The following is a 16130-nucleotide window of genomic DNA, read 5'->3' on the forward strand; positions in this document are numbered from 1 at the left end:
ACTGCATGTAATGTGCGCCAAGGCCACAGACGGAACTGTACTTGGCTACCTCTGGTGTTTTCACATGGTAGTAGAGGAGACAAGGTATCAGAACTATGGTAATTATCCTGGGACATCAGAATCCCCACCCGCATTTCTCACTGAATTTATTTCAGTTTCACCATCAGAAGCTTGCTGTTTATATCATGCAGGGCAAAAGACGTAGGGTGTAAAGCCGAAAAGTGCCAATGCATACAAGCACTGCTACGCCTCGCACCATCTCGCCCCTGAAGGAGGTCAGGCTTCGAAGCATCAGGTTTTTCAAAATAAATTTCAGTTGGAGTATTCCTTCTTTGATCAGGACGCTGATCATGAGAAAGAAATTTACAGAAGAATAAAATTGGGTTGGAGTGCATACGGCAGGCATTACCAAATCCTGACTGGGAGCTTACCACTGTCGTTGAAAAGAAAAGTGTACAATCATTGCATTCTACCGGTGCTAACATATGGTGCAGAAACTTGGAGGTTAACAAAGAAGCTCGAGAACAAGTTAAGTACCGCACAAAGAGCGATGGAACGAAAAGTGTTAGGCCTAGCGTTAAGAGACAGGAAGAGAGCGGCGTGGATCAGAGAACAAACGGGGTTAGCCGATATTCGAGTTGACATTAAGCGGAAAAAATGGAGCTGGGCAGGCCATGTAATGCGTAGGATGGATAACTGGTGGGCCATTAGAGTTACACAATGGATACTAAGAGAAGGGAAGCGAAGTCGAGGACAGCAGAAAACTAGGTGGGGTGATAAGTTAGGAAATTCGCAGGCGCAAGTTGGAATCAGCTAGCGCAAGACAGGGGTAATTGAAGATCACAGGGAGAGGCCTTCGTCCTGCAGTGGACATAAATATAGGATGATGATGATGATTCCTTCTCTTTAATTCAGTTGTGCCCGACCAGGCAGATATCTGCCGAATGTTTGCCTTTGATTCTATACGTAGAAATTTTGGCCAAAAGACCATACAGCTTGCTAAGGAATAGCTGGTGCCACCTGGAGTGCCAAGAGCCATCCGGAGTTCATCCGAACGTGCAACGGAGAATGGTGTTAACCCCCCCCCACAGCCTGCATCTGAAACGTCCGGTTTTATCATTGAAAGGCCTGCAGATCATCTCCGAAACTGAGCGATGCTTGCTTAATGCACGCGTACAAGGGTGCCGCGCGACGATCGGGAAGAAAGAACTGGACCTTTTCTTTACCTGACGCAAGCTGGAACGTTGTATTCCCGGAATGATGCCATCCTTGGAAGACTTTGCAAAGAAAGCTACCTCTACAGAAGCCAGCAAGCGCAAGGCATCGCAACAAAAAAAAAAACTTAGCAGGCTGGTTCAGCACCAAAAGTCGCCGGTAGATCCTCCAAGCACCTTTGTGACGAACCTATCATCCCTGTGTTTTTCAACACCAGAAGTATCCGTATTGGCCAAGGGACATGGGTTCAACGTTTCGATCACCCTGCCTTTCCCCAAGATTATCGCAGCAGTCGAGGACGGTATACAACATCTGCAAATTGGCGTCTGTCAGCACGCCAAAAAAGCAATAGAGAATGAGATGATGTGGCTCTTTATGACAGCATTGAAGTGGTGATGATGGATATTAAATGAAGTTCCATTCTCTGACGGTAAAATTTGCTGTTTTCATGCTTCTTTTGCCAGAATTCAAGGCATGCTGCGTTTTTCTTGCTAAAAAAATTGGGTTCTTGTTCGATTTCTACTTTGTTTAGGAGCTCTAATGTCATTTTTACATAATTTTTCTACTTTGAACCCATGAAAAATGGTTGTAAGTTCGATTTGGGGGCATGTTAGAATCGGGGCAAATACTATCAATTGTATCAGCAGTGTGTTTTGTCTTTTTGTCTGCCTCTAGTTAAATTCGACCAATTTTGTAGGTTCCATCAGGGTTGAATTAACAGAAGTTGACTGTGCTGTAATCTCAGAGTGATCATAGCAGAGTGGTACATAGCAAATTATTATGTAGAATAACACACAAAATACAAAAAATAAATGCTTCACAAAATGAAATAATAACAGAATTTGTTAGAAGCATTAAGGCACAGCAGAACCATATGTAACATTGATGATTAAGAAAAGGAAAAAGAATGCTGCTATTCTCAGGCAACTGTAGATTTTGAGTGGAATTGTGGGTTGTTGGCTGCACATACAGCAACAATATTGCTCAGATATTCGTGACAGCGTTATATAGTGACTAGCAAGCTTATTTGCAATGTTTTCATAGTGTGCTGTTCCATACTGCATTCTCCATACTGTACTTTGGAATAAAGTCATTTTATTTTGCTGATAAAATTGCTGACGGTGGCATTATATTTGTGTCTAAGTTGTAGTAACTCTACCAGATTGGCCTAAATGGCATCCTCTCCTGTACTGTTGTTCTCCGCAGAGGTGCACCAAATGTGGCTGGTGGTTGTGGTGCTGGTGGCAGTGGCGTTGCTGCTACCCTTGTGGGGAGTGCTGGCATGCGCCAACCCCCACACCCAGGAGGTGCTCTACACCGGGTGGACGCCCGTCATCTCCGCCATGGTCATTTCCAGGTGCGCAGTGCCGATGCTGCCTGCAATATTGGAGAGCTTTAGACTAGGGGCCCCAAATGTTGGGTGCCCCGAGAGCTTTGTGTGTAGTACATTGGCTCTGGGGGTGCACAGGAATTATGAGCTTTACTATAGGGTTTTGCACTCACAGTGAGCGTATTGGAGCACATGTGAGCACTTCAAGGCACAGCCTGTAGTCTACGTTTACATTTCTTTTTCATTGTTTCAACTCTGTGTGCCATTGGTTCACGTTGTGTGAGCCACAGCGTGAGAAAGCCAAAAGCCACGGTTGGGACACAACGTATAGAATCCAGAGGAAGATAATTAAAATCCAGTGTAAGCTATGTGTCTGCCATAGGTTGAAGAAAAATGAAACTTTGCTCACACCGGCAGCGTCACTGGGGATCAAGTTTAAGCTGCTGTGGTAGTTCAACAGGGCTCAGGACATGCTAACCATTGAGCTGTCGCAATTGATACAGTCTACTGCAAAAGTTTGCAGACCATGGTATCTCAGAAAACATTGAATTTCCAACCTATTTGTGACCATAACCAGTAAGACCTTGCCACTCTATGTTAGTATGTACTAGTCCTAGAGGTTGGGAATCCCAATACCTGGCTGTATTCTGAGGTTGTGGAGATATACAACTTTTTCTCAGATCCTGTGGTTCTGCAGTTGACTGTACATTGGCTGCCTCCCTTGACACTAACTTGTTAGCCATGAGGTTGAGCCACAGCTGGAAGAGCCAAAGAAAGGTACTAAGAAAGCTGTTTGCTTTAAGAACTGTTGTAAAACCAGCTCCTGAGTGCTCCTTTCATTGTTGGTGTGTTGCTCATTTATTGCCTGCGTGTTAATTTGATATGTGGAGCTCCAACGAATCAAATAGTCAGTTAACCCCTGTAAGACTCATGTGTTTAGCGAATAGGCTGCGCACCGATTACAGGTTGGGCAAACTGGGTCCCCATTTATGTGCTGTACAGTGTGGTGTGAGTAGAATGTGTGTTAGTGCTTCTTGTGTGAGTGATGCCCTTTTCTCTTGCGAATGGGTGTAGGATGGTGCATCCAGCCTTAGCTCAACTGAAAATTGCCCCTTCTGTTGTGCAGTGTGGGAGGCTGCATCCTGGACTTCGCTGTCTCCCGCTTCCATGGCATTGCTGTCTTCCAGCCTGTCATAAACGGTGTGTGCTTTGCATTCTGTATCTTAATTCAGCTTGACTGGATATGAGGCACTCCTCTTGAGCTAGTCGACTGAGACGGCTGGACCTCAGGGCTCGTATCATTTAAGTTCTTTAGGTCAATTTCTACAAAGACATAGATTGGTTATGCATATTTTAGTACGGTACCATTTACTGTAAGCAGTTATGACGATACCTTATGCCTTGTGTTTCTTCTGACGTTTGACGTGAGTTAACGATCTGAAATGAACCCTGAAACATATGCGATGGTGATGCACGAATGCACTGTTTTCATAGGGGAGCACATTGTGAACACTAAGGGCCAGTTTTAAGAACTCCATGTGCTGCGTCGTCAGCTCAACGCATAAGGCCACAAAATGTTCGACCAAACACCGTGACCATTTTGTTCGGTGTGATAGCCATATTGTCTACTCGATTCCACTTTAATGTGGCCAAACTTACGCAGGTCAGACCAGTCATTGCCTTCCTGGAGCATAATGACATTTTAAGAGAACTAGCCTTCTGGCCATCTTGCTTTTCATTGGAAGCAATGGGAGTGCGCCCCAGAATTGACAAATGCTAGTGTTTTATCGATGTATCAAGCACAGTTAAACCTCGATATAACGAAGTATTTAACTTTTTATTACTTCTTTTCCGTAGAACAAACACCATGTATTAAGGACCTCAATATAATGAAGTCTGTTTATACACGATTTCAGTCTAACGAAATTTCACTGTCACCGCTAAGGAAAACCGAGATGATAAATGGAAACTTATGCAGGCGCAGGTGATAAAATGGTTGAATTACGAGCGGCTGCTTGCACACGCACCTCTCAAATCGCGCGCCGCACAAGTCAAGAGCAACCACCGAAGCAGAACAGCATCATGTTCTGTATTAAGTTAAAATGCGATAAGATCCTGTCGTGCCCACACATTCTATGCATTGGGTGTGAGTGCAAGCGTGCGAGGGTGAGCTGAGAGGGATGGTGGCTTGATGAGCACCGTCTTCCTGTGCGAGCAGAGACAAGGGGAGGGGGGGGGGGGGAGCGAGCTGTGGCTGCCCATGGCTATCAGTGCGGCTGAGCACATACGTAGCCTGCGCACCCTGTTTTAGAGGTAATGTGCTGCGTGTACAAAAAGTGGGCCTGCCAAGATGCCAGTGGCACCATGTGCACCGTCCTCCCACGTGCTTAGTACTCGAGGTTGCGCAATCGCGAGTTTCCGAGATGCGTTGAAGCAAGAGGCTGATGAAGTCTCCCAGCTGCTGGCGCTGTCCATGATAGCGTCGTCCCACTGCGGGCAAAACTATCAACCGCGGGGGCGGAGTGGACGTGAAAGCGTGGCTGGCTTCACTGCGTACCAGCGATCTGAAGATATCATCAATACAGCGTGGAACCTTATATTTCGTCGCCAACTCTCAAATTAAATAAAATTATGAAGCTGTAATAAATATGTGGTTATTCTTATAACCCGATAATTCGGAAAATTTTGCAACCTCTTTCGTGTCGGAAAGATACATCGGCGACTGTACTTATTTGCATAAAAGGTCAATTACTATATTTTGATATAACGAACCAAAGTGCCGAATTTATTGTCTTCGTTATATCGAGGTTTACCTGTAGGTGCAATTTGAACGTTGCATGTGCAGTATTGTCCACTCTTAAAGAGGACGTGTAATTAGTATCTGAACCAACATAACTTGATCATATCATCAAGTTTGCTGGAAAAAAAATTAGCGTAGCTTGCACTGGAGGTGCAATCCTAAAGAGACAGCGGAGCTGATGGGCATCTAGCTAGTCCTGGCTTTTGGGCTAGGCTAAGCACTACCAACTCATCCCCAGCATTTTCTGGAATGTATTGATTATTAATCGATTATCAATTGGCTATTGATTGGCTATCGATGACTGACTAAGCTTAAGTAGTCCCAACCATGCTTATCGCTAGTTCACATGGGTTTGTGCCATTGCGCTTGGACCCTTTCTGTGCTACCGCCAGGATCGGCCCACATTTTCTGTTCGCGGTTGACACATTACGCTCGGCTTAAACAGCTCTGCTGTTAAAAAGTACATAGTTGGTACGACAAGTTAGTTAACCTACATTAGAAAAAAAAATTGTAGCTGAAGCCTTCGTGTCAAAACTTGGCTTTAATCAGTCCAGAAATATACTAATTTGGTGTTTCCTTTAACAGTGGACTGTACTTGCACAAAGAATGGCAATTGTTTACATAGATGTGAAGTTGGGCAGGTGATTGGCAAACAACTGCAGCCATACACGGAGGCTCCTCTTGCCTTTTCTCCTCCCTTGACTTGACTTTATGGCTTATAACTGCATGCAGGCGTGGGCGGCAACCTTGTGGCAGTGCAGGCAAGCCGCATCTCCACCTTCCTGCACCAGAGGGCGACGCTGGGGTTCCTGCCTGCTTCGGACCCATCCGTCTGCCTTAATCCCTTCACTGCCTTCTTCGGCAAGAGTGAGTCTTCCCTCCTTAAAAAGGCAAACTTTTCACTTTGCCTAATTTGGTTATAAATGAGAATCATGCACCACTGAAGCAATCTTGGCAGAGCTGCTGTGCTGCTAGTTGTCTAAATTTTTTATTAACATCCTTCAAGTAGCACCTTGACAGACGACACAGGCATGTGGTCAGCATGTGTGATGCATATCCCAGAACATGGCCTTTGAGATCTTCAGGACACAGTGTGCGTTGCCCACTCTCGGAGCTCAAGCCCAGGAGCTGGGCTGGGTTCTCACCATTCTGGGTTCTGAGTCGTTCCCAGCAGGTCGTAATGCCAGGGTTTTTCTTTTAGTTTCGATATAAAAAAAGTCTATTTTTCGTAGCTTTTCGTGACTCATCCATTTGTATTTCTAATGTAAAGTTTTGCACAGTCACTGCACTGTATCTACATTCTGTTAAGCTAGGCTTTTTACATTGGTAAAAATTTCATTGCAGTTCTTCCCAAGTTCTTTACAAAGAAGCTCAAAACATTTCTCAAGTTTTGTTATTGTGCCATATTTTCCTGCACAGCGACCTGCTTTTGCTATGCTTGGTTTATCTTGTATACTCATAGAAAAATTAGTTTACAAGCACATTTGTTCTGAAAAAAGACTTTTATAACACATATAGAACATTTTAAGTATTATTTAGGCATGTGATAATGTACGAAACGTAAATCACAATGTAATGTATGAGCACTCAAGCTGAACTGCTAACAGTGTAATGAGCTGACATGTGCAGTTTGTTTCTGGCAAGTGCAATACGTTCTGGATGAAACAGGCTTCCAGTTTATGCTTGATGAATCGGTCTAGTAATGCACCAAAACATGGCATTATACAAAAACAAAATCCAAACATTTGATTGTGAAAGGTGCAGGGAACTAGCTGGAAGAGCTGTTTATATCTGTTGTATTTATGCAACAATCAGTATAACGACATCTGCCTAACATGTCGTTATAGCGAACACAGATATACAGTCAAACCTCGTTAATACGTAGTCGGCCGGGAATGACATTTAGGTACGTACTAAACGATGTACGAATTAACTGCCAATGCCAGTTAAATGGCTACTTAAAGAACTGCGTCATGACGCTCTCAAACACACGCACTCAGACAGGCTTTATTTGCGGGTAGGCAGCAAAAAAATTGGTAATCTTCACTTGCCGCTGTGGCAGCCTTGCCGCGACGACGGCATCTTCGAACTCGATAAGGCCACGAGGCAGTTTGTCTATGAGGCCCGCTTACCAACTAAATTAACAAGCAAATGTGCGCACAGGTAAACATGAACACATCTCTCTCGATGACCGCTGAAATGTTGCTCTCAAAACGCTGGAGTGAGGAGGTGCGGCAGCAGCAGCGAGCGTGCCGCACGTCTCTCACTTCAACGCGAACTCGACGCCGAAAGCACAGCGCGAATGAAGCTACTGGCACTAGTTGCACTTTGTCTGCAGATCGCTTTGAAGATGAGGCCCGTGCGGGCACTCACTTTTTCCACATTGCAGATCGCTTGCAAGATACGTCCGCCGCCGCCGAAGTTTGGCCGAAGTAAACTCCTCCCTTTCTCGCCTGCCCCGCCGTGCCTCGCGCGCGACAGAAGCACACTTCCGCCCCGCCTCTCTTCCTCGCGCGCGCATGATTGAGTCGGCTGACCCTCGCAAGCTTTCACTCGCACACACAGTGTACGTGTTGCCATGTTTGGACTTTATACGGAACCTCAAAGCGACGTCCACAGTGACGGCAGAAATGTGCTTCACAATAAAACGTGCTTCTGTGCGGTTACTGCTTGAATTGGATTCGACGGCGACAGCGAATTCGCACACCCTACTGGCAGCTTCTCTGCGTTACCTGGAGCTAATCTCGAAGGCCATGCTTTTGTGCATGGCCATCGGGAACTGCTGTATGAGCAGGAAATAAGTCATGGTAGCCATGTTTTAAGTTCGCTATCACTGGCGACTGTCTCCGGATGTCGCGACTCAAGAATGGAACATCTGCGCACATGAGACTGTGCGTGTAGAACAAGAAAGAAAAATAGTATGCACTAACCGTTTGGTGGGCAATGGACGACTACGGCTTAAGCGGTCAGCCCATACATGGGGTTCAATGGGGGCTGGGTGGGGGAATCTTTGCGACTACATTTAAAACGTAATTACACATTAAACGGGTACATATTAACGAGGTTTGACTGTACTGAATTTATAGGTATACTGAACTCTTGCTAAAATTTTACAAGATTCAAATGCATTTAAGACTCATCATAATGAAGCCACGTGAACTTGTCATATACACAGTGAACTCTTCTGCGCTGGCATTTGCTCACTCTAGATATATGAGACAGACTTTTTTGCAGCACACCAACAGCAGTGAAGTAGCAGGCACAAGCTACCCACTCTCACAAGCATGTGTAAAATTTTCATATCCACTGCACCGAGAATGTCACTCTCAGCATAGCCGTGTAAATACTCGACAGCGTGGTCAACTTCCGCGCATGGCCTTGGGCGACGCCCAGCGAGCTGAAGAGGTCAGAGGCCATGCCAGCGTACTTACCCCGCTCTGAGATGTCATTTTCGGCATTCCGCAAATGCTGCTGGTTCCGCTTGGCAAGGGTAGGTGTCGTGGCACATGGCTAAGCATTCAGCATGGCAAAAAAAAAAAAAAAAACACTTAGTGGGAGAGCTTTGGCATACGTGATGAAGTTACACTGGTCTTAAATTTCCTGGTTTTAATTTTACCTAATGAATTTTGACTGTGCTGAACTGTAGTATTGCGAGTATTGCACCATTCGTTGTTGTAACTAATAATGTTTGACTGTATGCATGTGGGTGAACTTCAGACAGTGAGACCTCCATGTGGTTGCGCAGGTGTGCATGCGCGCACTGCTCGTGTGCTGCTTCTGATGGTGGTTCCGGGACACCTGGTGTTCACGTACGGCATCCGGCTGCTCAAGGCTGGCCACACGTCGGTCACTCCCATCTTTCTTGTAGTCTACCTCACCGCTGCCGTGCTGCAGGTTAGTGACCGAACACAAACCTGGGAGTTGGGGGTCAAGGTAGGCAGATGCAACCCGGCGATGGAATTTAATGGACACATTCGACTCGCGCGTAGTTAACTGCACTTCCCACATTCACAATGTGCTGCTCTGGCGATGCAAAACTTCATCCATCGGTAATAAACAGAAAAGCAGTGAAAAAGTATTAGGATTAAGGTAAGCAGGCTCATAAAATAGCCTCTAAAATCCTGATGGTACGTAGTCCAGAAGTAGCCACCCAGATGAGAGAAGTAGTCAAGCTGAGACTAAATGATAGCCACAGGCATACCAGACAATAAACACTGTTATGAGAGAGTCCTTTGTCTGTTGGCTTCAAAATAGTGTTGTCGCTTGTCAATCTGGCACCAGAGATAGAAAGAAGTGCATCTTTTATTATGGTACTACTGTTGCTTAAGGCAGGGCTGTTACTGGTGTTACTGGCAGATTTGGTGTTACTGGCAGCTTTGCTGCACTACCGCCTTATGCCAAAATGATTCCAGCAGTAGCCAAAATTAGGCTTGTGCAAATACCGAATAGTAGATTTCGAATTGAATATTGAAACAAATATTCAATGCCAAAAAATTTAAAGAGCCCCTAAGCCACTTTGAGCTCCAAGTGGTTTTTCTGTCACCTTCGCTAACTTCCCTACAGGCGCCCTCTCCTCCTCACCACATTATTTCCTAGGAGATACGTGGACACTACGCCAGCACCGTCATATTGGTACACTTTTCTTGTTTGAAAACACCATCCACTCATGAGGATTTCGCGCTTTTTGGCTACACGCTGTTGCCTCCACACGTGCAGTGCAGAACACACTACACAAGATGACATCAGTTGATAGCACACGACAGGCAAGCGAGATGTCGAGGAAGAGTGGGCGGGTGACTGCATGGCAAAGGCATGCTAGCCGATGAATCAGAACAGATGCCCCCTCGTACATGGACAGCTTTTATCCTGGTGACTTCAGGTGCATGACCCTGCTGGTGCCATGACATCTGAAGACCGGAAAAGGCTGGAGAGGAGCACACAATTCTTTTTTTTTTTATTATAGTAGAACCTCACTGATACAATCTCATTACGTACAATTTCATGGCGCCAACGTTCACGATCAACAACACAAAAAATGACCCAATAGAGTTGTGCTTATTCTTTACCAGTTCATATGTTCCTGGAAAGCACGATCCTTCGGCACCAACGTTCAGTACATCACTAAATTGGAATCGTATGATACGTTTTCCGGCCGCTAGATCCCATGTAAACAAGAAAATGCATGAGGCACTTGCGATCGAGAACAGTAGCCGCCCGCCGCATCAGCTTTCACGCAATGCTCGCCCTCCCGTCTCACGTGAAAACGATGGTGCGCACTCAGTTTCTTATTCCGCTACGAGCAAATCTCCTCCCACAACGTATTCACAGCTATCGCCACCAATCCTATTGCAATAAGCATCCTCACCTATCTATTTTACAGCGTGTAGGGTGCACTGGGGACGTATTCTGAAACGTTCCTCTTCGGCGATATTTCGCTTTTCGCTTTCAGGCACGCTCTGATTGGCTGGTTGAGCAAAACCGGAAAATAAGTCGCGCCACCTAGTATTTCCGGTGTACGTCATTTTGACGACACAGTGTCAGTGGCTGCTCCCGACATATATTGGATAAACGAACACGCCTGTGTTGTACTGCGGCCGATACATTCGAAAACAACACACCCGAGCCGCTCTGCACTCGCACGGTGCACTCTCTCATGTGTTTTGCGAAGCGTTCGAGAGCGCATGTTAGTAGTGCATGCTGACGTCACGGGTAAGCAGCCGGTTGATTTATTGAACGCAACTATCGCCTAGGCAAACTATCGCCGAAGTGGAACGTTTCAGAATACGGCCCCTGCCGTTGGAAGCATACTGCACGCTGATAGGTGATAGGTGATATTCCAAAGATAACATTTGAGCATTGATCATTGATCAGATTATTATGTATGGGTGGCTCATCGGTGATCAGTCCCAAGATCACATGTACTGTTTAGACTGGTGGGCGTAGTAGTGCTGTTCGGGTTCACAAGCGACCAGCCAGTAACCATTGTGATTGCGTGTACCAAGTTTTAAGCTCTTGTTTAGACTAAAAGCTCCAAATTGCATGCGTGAACACACGTGAATGCATGAATCTGCGTATGTAAACGCCTGTATTCTCTACGATCTCTTACCTTCTGGTGCCTAATTTGCCCCTTCTTTGCATATGTTTTCATGATTTCCGTATGTGCTGCTCTTACCGCCGTTGTATCTGACCATGTTGCATAGGGGAATAGTTTCAATCGCTCCTGTTGACCTGGACAAACTTTGTACCGATGGAGACCGTGCATTGTGGAAAGGCTGCACGTATCAGGGCACCAACCACGGCCGCACCTGTCACTAAATTACACCGAATATTCTAAAGACCCAATGTAGATACAGTAGAACCTCGTTAAGTTTTTTGAGGGACTGTGGAAAAAAATTGTAGTAGTGAGGACGGGCGCAAATCGCCACAGAAATGTCAGAAGTAGTTCTGAATGGCAGCCAGTGCAGTTATTCTCCATCTTGGCACTCGCATTGTGACTGGGGACGGTGCATGCACATGTGTTTAATTAAGGGACACGTATAATAAGCAACACGACGTTCCGTGACAGTGGCCCCTGTCCACTCTTGGTATGCTTCACCTTAATATTTTGCATATGCTTCACCACATAATATGGCTCTATTGCGGCGAAACTAACCAAAGAGAACCGATGATTATGCAACGCAAATAAGAACCTTGTAGGCATGAAAATAAATGTAGCCCTGTGCTCGGCGGATTTGACCCAGTGTACATGGTTTGCAGTAGGTTTTAACCATTGCACAATTTCTCGTGTGCTTTGCCAACTGCTGTGTGCACGTTATCTCATGATGCTTGTGCAGCGCCTGGCTTGTGCAACTTCAGTCGCTTATTGTAAACTCTGGTTGCTTTTTACAATGTATTGTTTGCTTGTTGCAATGTACCGGCCACTTCTTGCGACGTGCGAGAGCAAATTTCCCTCTGCACCACTAAATTTATGTGACCGTCAGGTTCAAACACAAGATACGGGAACATTACAGAATGGTGACATGAAATGGGAACATAGCACATGGAATTCAGCGGGAATTAGGATTTAAGTCGGGACTGCGAAAACGCAGCGTAGCAGCCGGGAAAGTGCAACAGCGAAGAACGTATCAACAGGGTTCCACCATATTCAATTCGCGAATCCAATTATCTAAGCAGTCACTATTCAATTCATATTATATATAACAAATTATTTAAGCAGTCACTATTCAATTCAAATCCTATATTTAAGTCTTCAGACACCCCTAGCCAAAATAGTAGCCAAGTACTAGTGGGAAAGTGAATATTCTTGCTGCTGCGAGGTCCCAATTGTGAGTAGCCAGAAGTAGTGGCCAGTTTTGCATGAAATAGTCACACCTGGCAGCCCTTATCAGTAGCGCACCCAGGATCTCTGCCAGGGGGGGGTTTGACAGTTTGCCAATACCATCTAAACAGCACTAATTTCGATTTCTTCACGGGAAATTGTCAAAAAAATGTGCTTTTTACGAGTGTGCAGACGATTGCGCGCCTTACATCTTAGTTGCAGTACTCAAATGCGTAAGGAAAGAAACGGGGTTAAACAAAAGGGGGGGCTAAGTGGGCCTCAAGGGGGGGTTACAACCCCCGAATCCCCCCCGTCGGTGCGCCACTGGCCCTTATTTTAGTATGTCCGCAGCAGAGGCCAGTAAAAGTGCAGCTGAGGTGACTGTGATAAAAAGTCCCCCATCCGTGCAGGTGCTGCTTCTGCTGTACATGGCCCATGTCATGGTGCACTGGATGTGGAGCCGAGCGGTGGATCCCGACAACTCGGCCATCCCCTACCTGACGGCCCTAGGTGACCTGGCGGGCACGGCTCTGTTGGCACTCTCCTTCCTCCTGCTGGACTCCATCGGAGACGGTGATTCAGACGTTGGCGACTGACGACTGCACCTTCCACTTTCCCTGCACCGTCTTCGAGGACACCTTTCCCACCCATGCCCTCTAATGTCTGCAGTTGTCTTCACGATGGTCTCAGTGTCTGAGGACAGCATAGCAGCGTGGATAGTTGTGCTGTTTCGAAAACCTAGGCCTGTCGCATCAACTGGCATCGGAGGTATGGCTCTCCTCACTGCTGTCGGCGGCTGCTGGCGAAGCAGCAGAGTCTCGATACCACTTCCAGAGTCCCGTCACGTGATGCTTCCAAACGGGGCTCCCTCTAATCGTTCCAGCATTCGAGCCGGCATCAGCTCTATCCCCTGCTGCAGCTTCGGCGTTCGAGGATGTCCTATTTGCAGTGCAGATAATCATGTTGACCGGTGTTGTACGTCTGTCGTATCGTTGGTTGTTGCTGCTGGTGAAGTTTGGTGTCGGTGCCCCTTCAGTCAACAGTTCTGACAGGTTCACCATTGTTGGCACCATACTGAGGTGTCATCTCTTTGAGATCTCTGGCTTCATTTTTTTTTTCTTCTTTTTAATTTTTCCTCGCAGGGCAATGTGACAAATGTGTGTCAAAGTTGTTGGAGGACAGTTGGTTTGTCGAAATGCCATGAGCTGCGACACAAGGAAAACTATGCATGTAATTTTAATGGGTTGCCCACCACCTCGCGTTGTTTCTTGTTATAGCATGCAGCGCATGGATATCTTGATGGTGATGAAAAGTTTGCAAAGAACCCCAGGTGGTCAAAATGAATCCGAAGACCTCTCCTGCCCAATCCTGTGTCCCTCATAGCCTAGGTGTTATGTTGGGACTTAAAGACATCAAGCTGCGGCCAACAACTGCGGTTTTGGAAGAAACAGTCAACAAAGTGGCAAAAGGGGGCAAAAGTGTGTTGTGAAGTGATACTTGCACCATTTACTTCACATTTTGACAATGTCACTTATACCTGTGAGGTATGTTTTATTCAAGTATACATGCATCCAAAAAGTTTGAATCGTCGCAACTCCGTTTCACAGGGTGTGCTCATAGAAATTCTTCAATTGCACTTAAAATACGGCTAAACCTTTTTGGACTACTGTACTTGTCGGATCAGAGGCTCATCTCAGTGCTTTTTTTGAGCATTCATTAATGGTGATTTTTTATGAAGGAATCATCTCAATTCTTTTAGCTAATTGTCTCGAGCAAATGCACGCATCTTTTTGCAAATAACGTGATGGCTGGGTGCTGTGTTCAGTGTCAGGCTGCAGGAGAATCAAAGTGCTGGTAGAGTTGAAATCACTCGAGGCACAACGCTCCCGCATGTGGCCACTACACGTCAAATGCTTCACACTTCTGATGCCGCTTGTATAGAGTGAAAATGCCCATAGAGGGCATCTGAAAGCATGGACATGCTGAATGCTACTCTTAGCTGCCAAGCTGGGTGTTCATACACCAAGTTCCCACCCAGGGATCCCATTATCTTGCAACATGGGACAGAGTTACTCACTTGGCAAGATGTCAGTCCCGTAACAGTTGTGTGCTCATTGCCTGGCTTTCCACCTGCTTTTGCTGCCGTGGCGAGCACCGTTCAACCGCTGTTGCCACTTTGCTAGTTCTTCCCTGCAAGTGTAAACAGGGCCTTGGAGCACTGCTAGGGTCTTGGAACACAACCCTGTCCGTGTTCACAGGTGAAAGTGGATGCAAGAGTGAATGCAAGTGCACTGTTCCGTCTTTACAGTCATGGGCCCTTGCATTGAAGATGTAGCCAGGGCCTTTTTGCCAGCTTTTTGACCGGGGCATTTTATTTAGAGCGGAGGAGAGGACGTTGTAGTTTAGGCACTGGACCGCACGGTGGTGACGACCAACAGACGAGCTAAAGGAGGCTTCTTTTTTCTGGCGTCTCCTCGTCTGTTATCTGTAATTTGCCGCACGACAGTGATGCAGTACTTAGGGACGGTGTTCTCAAGCAGTCGCTTTGGCAAGATTTCGCATGACTTGGCACTGGACACGCTGGCGTATAGAGCCGACAACATTCCTGGCAGTGTGCCAAGCTAACAGTGCCTGGAACACTGCCGGTCGTATACTTTGATTTGCGTAGTGCCGACTCGCGCGAAATCTTGCGGAAGTGATCGTATCTCCAAAAGCGAATGCTCAGGAATACTTCCCCAGCAGTGCCAACCAGTGCACTAGAGGTCTAAGCAAATGCATCGAAGATGCAACCTTCTCCTTTTCTTTTTTATTTGACAGTCGCTGATTGTAGCTGCCAGCATGAACCATCGACTGTGCCAAGAAGGGTGTGGCTCATTTTGCAATGTTTCTCGTCCTTCTGACGAGACTTTAGGCTGAACTGCCTCCAGTCTTGATGATAGGTCATGCGGCAGGAATTCACATCCTTCACTCTAAACTTAAGTGCACTGTATGGAAAGAGAGTGAAGTACGCTATTTTTAAACAACTCCTAGTCCGAGTGTGCAGCACGGAATGCGAGATGCCTCTTGCATCCACTGCGCTCCAGTTTTTTTGCATTGGGCATCACAACTTTGCCCGCGATTCAGCACTCCTGAAAGCTCTTCCACGGCATCGTGTACTTTGGATCTCTCGAGCTCTCTCTTGGTACTTTCTCGTTCGAACAGCATGTCCTCGGACAGCATGATAGCATGTCGGCGTCATGTCGGCGGAATTATCTGCGATGCGGAGTGTGTTGACGGTTCCTCTTCTTCAATTATCTTTCTGTCTGTGCATGTGTCATATTTTAGAAGGAACTAATCTCTGGTGCTGCTTTTGCGGCCCTGCGAAGAAGATATGAATTTATGAGGTTGCAAGTTGCGCAGCAGATATCTCTTGCTTGCATGCAAGAAATGCATGGGGCTTATGTTCTTGCATCTAGTTTTTGCACGTC

At 46.3% G+C, this 16130-nt stretch overlaps 1 protein-coding gene across 8 annotated transcripts in view; it reads left to right on the forward strand.

Moving 5' to 3' along the window:
• Positions 1 to 16130, forward strand: part of LOC119461658 (solute carrier family 41 member 1) — a 54738-nt gene that overhangs the window by 28457 nt on the left and 10151 nt on the right. For 4 of the 8 annotated variants that reach the window (XR_007468199.1, XR_007468202.1, XR_007468197.1 and 1 more), the window contains 5 exons: positions 2422 to 2572; positions 3672 to 3745; positions 6078 to 6212; positions 9091 to 9239; positions 13074 to 14207. Coding sequence is in view for 2 of the 8 variants with exons in the window: in XM_049671854.1 (XP_049527811.1) it covers positions 2422 to 2572; positions 3672 to 3745; positions 6078 to 6212; positions 9091 to 9239; positions 13074 to 13236 (672 nt within the window). In the remaining 6 variants the exon portion in view is untranslated. The remainder of the gene's footprint in view (positions 1 to 2421; positions 2573 to 3671; positions 3746 to 6077; positions 6213 to 9090; positions 9240 to 13073; positions 14208 to 16130) is intronic. The other 4 variants (XR_007468198.1, XR_007468201.1, XM_049671854.1 and 1 more) reach the window with 2 other exon arrangements.

The sequence above is a fragment of the Dermacentor silvarum genome, chromosome 8, assembly GCF_013339745.2.
Source record: "Dermacentor silvarum isolate Dsil-2018 chromosome 8, BIME_Dsil_1.4, whole genome shotgun sequence".
Lineage (NCBI taxonomy): Eukaryota > Metazoa > Arthropoda > Arachnida > Ixodida > Ixodidae > Dermacentor > Dermacentor silvarum.